The sequence below is a fragment of the Condylura cristata genome, unplaced genomic scaffold (assembly GCF_000260355.1).
Source record: "Condylura cristata isolate star-nosed mole 26May11 unplaced genomic scaffold, ConCri1.0 scaffold00038, whole genome shotgun sequence".
Taxonomy (NCBI): Eukaryota; Metazoa; Chordata; class Mammalia; order Eulipotyphla; family Talpidae; genus Condylura; species Condylura cristata.
In genome coordinates, this window is record NW_004567139.1 from 8,843,747 (window position 1) to 8,851,169 (window position 7,423).

General features: G+C 64.2%; 1 protein-coding gene across 1 annotated transcript in view; it reads left to right on the plus strand.

Annotated features, from left to right (window-relative positions):
* Positions 1–3,475: 3,475 nt before the first annotated feature.
* The window catches only part of AANAT (aralkylamine N-acetyltransferase), a 26,965-nt gene continuing 23,017 nt past the window's right edge, over positions 3,476–7,423 (plus strand). Inside the window, exons 1-5 of the mRNA XM_004693399.1 lie at positions 3,476–3,561; positions 3,857–3,944; positions 4,117–4,250; positions 6,486–6,617; positions 6,677–6,797. Coding sequence (XP_004693456.1) covers positions 3,476–3,561; positions 3,857–3,944; positions 4,117–4,250; positions 6,486–6,617; positions 6,677–6,797 — 561 coding nt within the window. The remainder of the gene's footprint in view (positions 3,562–3,856; positions 3,945–4,116; positions 4,251–6,485; positions 6,618–6,676; positions 6,798–7,423) is intronic.

Here is a 7,423-nt window from a genome sequence, read left to right on the forward strand (position 1 = left end):
GGCCGGCCAGTCCCTGCTCACGACGGCAGCCACGTGGAGGAAGGACGAGCTGGCCGGCACCCACGCCCGCTCGCTCCTCAGACCAGGCGTGGATGTGACCTAGATGGCTTTGGGAGGAGTCTTTTGTAAACTGGAGGGCTTTCAGGTCCGTCACGGCAAGGGAATACTTACAGAAAACCCACAGGCAAGCTACGGGGCCAAGTCAACGCCCACAGTGGGCGGATGGGGACAGGAGCGAGCCGGGGGCGCCACCGTGTCCAGGCAGAGCGCCGAGCAGGCTCTGGCCGTGAGGTCAGCACCCCGGGGATCCGGTCGGCGGGAGGGCCCGGCGGGGGCGGGGGCGCCTGAGTGTTCCGAAGGCCTCACTCAACCCCGCAGCCGCCCCACCCGGGGCCGGGAGCCCCGGACCACGTGGGTCCCTGGGCCCTGCGCTGCCCCCGGCCCCCCCACCACGGGGGAAAGGGCAACCCCGGCAGACAGCGGCCACACAACCAGGACCCCGGCCTCCGCGGCCCCGGCAGGAGGATTTCCCCTGGGCCGGGGGGGGGCACCTGCCCGAGTGGGAGCGGAACTTACTGACCTCCTCCACCCGCTCACAGCCAGCGGCCGGAAGTTGTGTCTGGGCCTCCGCAGGCCAGCTTGGGTGGGGCCCACCCAAGGCCAGGCACGGCCAAGAGTCGGGGAGCTGGGTTTAGCGCCCCGAAGGTCAAGTGGGCACCCCACTGGGCCGGGGAGAGGGCTCCGCTGGGAGCTGCCGGTCAGCGCGCCAGACCCCTCACTCTTGACCCCAAGCCTGCCAAAGGGGTGCTGGGTGTAGCCAGGAATCTATTCAGCACCCCCTAGGCAAGTCTGGCAAGCAGCCCCCTTAAAATAGTTGTGCTCCGCCAGCAAGTTCTTCTTCTTTTAAAACAAAACAGAATCCCTCCCCTACTTTTTGTTTGTAATTAAAATTCTTAATTAAAGGTAGAGCGTGGGAGGGGGCAAAGCAGGGTGGAGCACGTGCCTGCGGCTGGGCGCCCGCTCGGCGACCCCCCCAGGGCCCAGCCTCAAGCGCAAGGCAGGGTGCCGGCGCTGCTCTGGGCAGCGGATGAGTGCGGCCCTGGAGCGCTTCAGCACCGACCCGCTGCCCAGAAACAAGGGAGCCCCAGGCCGGCTGCCGCCGGGCAGCACAGAGGCTGGGCGAGGGCGCCCTCCCACCTGAGACTCCCCGAGCGTCAGCCCTGCGGCCACGAGTGTGCGGGGCGCTCAAACGTGGCTCCCGGGGGCCCCGAGCGGCCAGGCCCAGGGACCAGCACCCTCCTTCACCTCCAGGAAGCCGCAGGATGCTGACACCAGCCCAAAGCGGCGGCCTCTCCGGTCAGCAGAGAGCTCGCCAGGGCGGGTCTTGCCCTGGAGAGCCGCCCGCCCGGAACTGCTGCGGCCCTTCCGTCCCCAGGTTCAGCTCCCGGACGCCGAGACTCAGCTGGAAGCAAATGCCACTCTGCAAGGCGCAGCGACCTCCCGAAGCAGCGCGGGCGGAAGGGGTTCGCTCAGCACTGCTATTTTTAAAAAATGCGAAGACTGTAGGAAAAGGCAATAAAAATAACACACGAGAGCCCTGATCAAGGACGATTCTTGCCTGGCGGCCAGGTTCTCGCTCAAGTAGAGGTGCGCAAGGAGGGGCAGGCTGGCCAGCCTCCGGGGGGACCTTGGTTTCTGTCACACCCGTGAGCTCGGCGCACAGGGGACAGTCCGGGCTCCTCTCCCGGCACCCGCAGGCAGGCGGGCAGGGCCCCGAGTGCCTGAGCCAGGACCGCCCGTCTGCACGCCTGCACGCCTGCAGGTCTGAGGTCGCTCCTCCCCGGCCCGGCCCAGCGGCTGCAAAGCCGGGGAGCCGAGGAGGGGAGCCACAGGGCCTGCGCCCCAAAGCAAGCCGGGGCTCCCAGCGCAGACTCTCCGGGGCCACCCCCGGGCCTCCCCACCACCCCACCTCAGCACTCGCCTTCCCGCGCCTGCAGGGCACTGGGCTTCGAGCTCCTCAGGTGCGGGTCGGTGGTGGGTGTGTCACTACAGGTGCCACAACCGGCGGGTGGGGGGCTGGAGACTTTCTGGGGTGCACACGACACTTTATGGACAGACACCTCTGCTGCCCACCTCTCCCACCCGGCCCAGAGCCAGTCCTCAGGTGCTGGGCGAGGCAGCCCGGGTGACAGCGGACGGGGGTGCCGTCCCCGCGACCACAGTCCTCTGGGAGAGGGCACGGGCCCCGCTCAGGAAGCCAAGCCGAGAGGGTGGGCGCAGGGGCCCGGGGGCGCTGCCTAGGGGTGCGCAGCCACGGACGCCCAGGACGCGCAGGACAGGTGAGAGCCAGCAGGCGAGCTCGCCCGCCCCACTGCCCTCGGCGCCGAGCTTCCTGGGCTCCTCCTGAGCGGTTAAAGCGCAGCACCAAGAGCTAAGCACTACAGCATGCGTTGGATGCCCGCCCCGGAGGGGACCACGGGGCGCAGCAGACCCCTCCTGCCTCGCTGCTGCTCCCCTCAGCAGTGTGCTTCAGTCCATCCACCTGCTCTGCTCCCCACTGTCTCTGGGGAGTCCTCTCATGGCTCCTGCCCCTCTGGCCTGTACCCCAGTTCTACATGCACAAATAAATAAATCTTAAAAAAAAAAAAGATAACGAAAAACACAGGAACACAAGAGAGGGTTGCTGAGAGCTTCAAAGCACAAAGCGGTGTGAGCACCCCGTGTCTCTCCGCTGACTGAAATCTGAGGGCTGGAATCCAGGAGTCCAGGCAGCAGGACAGTGAGACGAACTGCAGCGTATGAATAATTCACCTTCACTCGTAACACTGCAGGTCCGACATCACACTGGCAAAGCCTGGGGAAGCGCCCTGGCTGCTAGAGGCCGCAGGTGGCTGCTAGCCGCGGGGCCTCCTGTCTGCAAGCAGCCGCGGCACCGCCGTGCTGATCGAGGCGCCTGGGTACAGGGGCCACGCACCGAGCGAGGGCTGGCGCCGGCCGGCACGGAGGCCCACAGGAGGGCGTGGCCCACGGGAGGCAGCTGGCTCGCGGGCAGCTCTTGCACTGGGCTGCGAGTGGAGTGCCCACTGCTTGCAGAAGGCGCCAGTCACTGCCTCGCTGCCCCCAGGTCACCGTGAGCAAGAGGGAGACTGCTCTGGCCACGGACACCCACCTAGTCTAGGGCACAGGCTTCTGACACGGTCTGGTTGGGCCTTGTCTTCAAAGGAGGCGGTGCCACGGCAGCGGGCTGGGCATCAGCACCAGGGAAGGTGCCCAGTCCTGGGGGGGCACAGAGTCGACACCACCACGGGCTCTGTGGGACACTTACGCTGTCAGCAACACTCCAGCCACCGTGGGCAGGAGGGTTCCTGGCACACGCCCCAGGCAGGCGGGAGGGAGCCGTGGCTGCCCGGGAGCGTGTGGCCAGGGCACAGTGTGAAACTACTCTGGGTCTCACCTCTGCAACGCCTGCCGACAAATGCCCATTGGCCACAACGTGCCAGGCACACAGAGAGCCACTGCCCAGGGCGCGGGACCTGAGAACCGGCCGGCGGGCAGCCCGAGGTGAACAGAGTCAGGCAAGAGCTACGGCCCAAGAAGTGGCAGCTGGAAAGCTGAGGCCTTGGTCCCGCGGCTGGGCATCGCCTCTCAAGAGTCGCCGCCCGGCCCGGCCACAGGCTGTGGCATCTGTCTCTGGGGCTACGACTTTTCCTGTCATGAGAACTGAGGCGCCAGCAGGGCTCTCCAAAGGGGCTTCCCAAGCGGGCCAGCCCCTCACACGGACCCCCCAGAGACAGCCTCCCAGGTGAGGCCCCCGGTGAGGCCCCCGGCGAGGCCGGGTCGCGACTCCGTGGCACAGGCCACCTGGAGGCTGCGAGCAAGGCGAGACTGCCGCAGATCTGCGTGGGCACGTGGGCACGCACAACACGCAGCTAGCGCCGGCCCCGGTAAGTGCGGTCACCGAGTTACGGCGTGGCTCCATCAGCGCACCGGGGAACAGCTGCTGGCTCAGAGCAGCGCGTCTCCTGCCCGCGGGCTCCTGCGCACCCTCCCGAGGCCCCGTCGGCGTTCTCGGGGCTTCCCAGCTCCCCACATGCAGCACACGCCCCCCGCGTTTAGGAGCGTGGGCGCCGTCCCAGCCTCCTGCTTCGGGAGCGCGGCGCCCGCAGCCCCCCAGCGCGGCCTGGCCGAGCGGCGGCCGAGTCTTCCCGCTCCTCGCCACACCACTCGCCACACCCTCAGTTGCCCATCAGGTGCTTGGGGGGGGTCTGTCTCTTCTTTCTGGGGCACCCCCAGCGGAGACCTGCAGGCTGTTCCAACCCGGCCTCCCGGCCGCCCGCCTGTGGCATCGTCTCCGGATGCCAGCGCGGTCCTGGTTTGGGGCTGCAGCCTCCCGGGAGAAGGCCCGGGCGGTGTGTTTCTTGTCGGCCTTTGCCACCTGGAGTGTCGTCCGCGGCGGTGGCCGGCTGCACGCAGGGCGCGCGGGGCGCTGGGCTGCAGGGCCTTCATCCTGTGTCCACTCTTCGTGGCCCCGTGGCTCTCCTTCCTGCCACCGGAGCTTTCTGTCTACCTGACTTTTTGTCTTTCAGGGGCGAGACCCAGGGTCTGTAATTCCAATTTTCCCCCTCTGCTGGCTGGAAGACATTAAATCCTGTTCCTAATTCTTCTAGTGGTTACCCTCACATTTTAAATGTCAACTTGACTCAAAATCTAAGCAATCAATATCCTTCCTACTCTTCCCGACAGGTCCCAAGACACTAGAATGCCTCTGGCTCACACTGTCTCCTCATTTCTTTTTTCAAGATGTATTTATTTATGCATGTAAGAACTGGGGTGCAGGCCAGAGGAGACAGGGGTGAAAAGATTCACCAGAGACAGAGTGGGAAAAGGCAGACTGACAAAAATCCACTGATGAGCGGGGAGTGAGGCAGGAGAGGTCTGCTGCGCCCTGTGGGTCACTCCCGGGGCGGGGATCGAACTCATGCTGCAGGGGCTGCGGCCGGCCTCCCAGTGCTGAGTGAGACTTAACCCTGCAGAACCAGGAGGCCCCTCCCGTCTCCACCAGAGCGCCAGTGCTCACTGGCGCTGCGCACGGGCCTTGCACACCACCCCCTTTGGTCTCTCCCTTTCTTCAGGGCTTAATTTCCTTCTTCCTGCAGTTCCGTCAAGGCCTGTTAGGGAATACACTCAGTTTTTTCCACTTGTGAAAGTGACTTTATTTCCTCCTCGCTCAGTGATAACTTAGGCGGGTCCCTGAGAGCTAAGCTGACCCCGCTTAGTGGGGCTGGACAGATCCCTGCCCTTGTGCTCTGCCTCTCCTGGGACCTCCTGGGGCCTCTGCTGAGTTGAGTCTGCAGCTGGGCCTGGGAGAGACTGGCTACCTCTGAGGGCTACTTGGATGTTCTCTGCTCTTGAGCTCCCCACTAGGCCTGCCCGGGCCTGTCGTTCTGTCCTCCACGCTCCTTCCTCTCTTCCTCTCTCCATCTCTGTGCTGATTTCTACTTCTTACATCTATTTTCTGGCTCATGCAAGTCTTTCCTGGGAAGTGTCTATTTTACTATTTAACAGTTCCACTGGGTTTTAAATTCACTGATGAGGGCTTTCATTCTAGAGGTTTCACGTGGGCCTTCTAAAGACTGTTCGTAGTATGTCTTGTTCTTTTAACGCATCAATCACTGTAAACATTTTTATTAGAAGCGCTAATATCTGAAGTGTCTAAGCGCTGGGAGCCCCCCAGTTTCCACGCGCCCTGGCTCCCGTGAGCACAGCATGGACGCCCTGCTCTGGGGCCGCAGGCAGCCCGCTGCCCGTGCTGAAGGGTCACTCTACCAAAACCTGGCTTTTCCTTCCGCAAGGGTCTCCCGGGGTGTCCAGCAGCCTGGCGACAGGTGGGGATCCCTGAGACCTTTATAAAGCAGACTCATACCCCAAGCTCTGCTAGCTCCCCGAACGCCGCAGGGTGTGGGCTGAGAGGAACGTCCCATCGCTTCTCCGGCCCTTCGGGGATCCTCTCATCCCTTTGTCCCTGTTCTCGGGACAGCCTGCACGAGGAATCGGCTTCCACTCCGCACTCTGTACGTTCGCTACAGTGCGAGCCTCCATCACGCAGGGCCCGTTCCGGGCTCAACGAACAGCCCAGAGCAGCCGAGCCGTCAGCAGGCCTCCTCTGCTGGGCTCGGGGTCCCCGTCGAGTCTGCTCTCCTCTACCGCTTCCCCGCCCGCCCCAGCCAAGCCCTGACGTCTTCCCCAGGCCCGAGTCGGCGTGGGTGCCCGGCCTCCCGGGAGCCACGCGGCCTCCGCAGTCCCTGGGCCCTCGGCCTCACTTGCGGAAATATTTCCGATTTGTCTGATATAGTCCTGTCCTTCATTTTCTCTTTCCCTCCTCACAGACCCCCAACTGTCTAAATATTCTATTTCCGGGGAGTCCTCGCCAACTTCTCTCCTAACATCACGCTTCGAATTCCCAAAAGCTGTTATGCTGTTTCCAGTCCCCTGCTTCGTTTCCCCGACAAGCACCTCTGCTTCCCCGAGGACATCCGCGCTGCGGCGCTGTCTGCCGCCGGCCTCGGCCCCCACGCCAGGCCCCCTCCGAACACGCTCATGCCCCCGCTGGCCTGCCCGTCAGAAACCAGTCACCAGACCTCTGCGGGCGGAGCTGTGCCCCGCGGCCACGCGACAGGGCGCGGACAGGAGGCGGCTGGCGCTGCTCCCTGCCCCCGGCTGGGTACGAGCACCAGCTGGGAGCCGGGAAACGGCGCAAGGGGCCTCTTCCCACTTCCACAGCCCCCGTGAAAGTCGAGGTAATAACAGACTAAGACTGTGAGCAAGGGCGGGGCTTTGTCCTGTCGACGGCCATGCTCGCCTGGACGGCCAGCGGCCACCCACGGCAGTGGCGGTGCTGTCTCCAGTGTGGCCCCTCGGCCGGGAGCCTCCGCCCAGCGCCCAGCCCGGCCCACCCACAGCCGCTCCGGCCCTTGGATGTGCGCGGCCTCAACCCAGGGCCTCTGCTCGCTGACCTGGAGGGAAGCCCCGGGGTCAATTTTTCAGGGACAGACGCTCAGCTAACTCCATCGTGCGGCCCAAAGCCCTCCCCTGCCTGGAGTGACACAGTGCTCCAGCTCCTGCAACTTGACATTCTGCCTGCTACTACTGTCTTCTCTCCTACTCTTTGTGGGCTCACACATCAATATTCTCTTGCTGCCAGCGGGTTTCTGCGGGAGTGGAGAAAACGGAATGTGTTCCATTTACCTAAAGGGTGTCAACCATGACTGTCCACCTCATTTTGCTAAGTCCTTACACGCACAACACCGTGGACACATCTGCAGGTGCAGAGACGATGTAAGTCAGCAGAGACGAAAGAGCGGGAAGTCCTCGGACTGGACATCCCCTACCCAGTGAGCGGCGGGGTCACGGGCTGCGTGGGGGC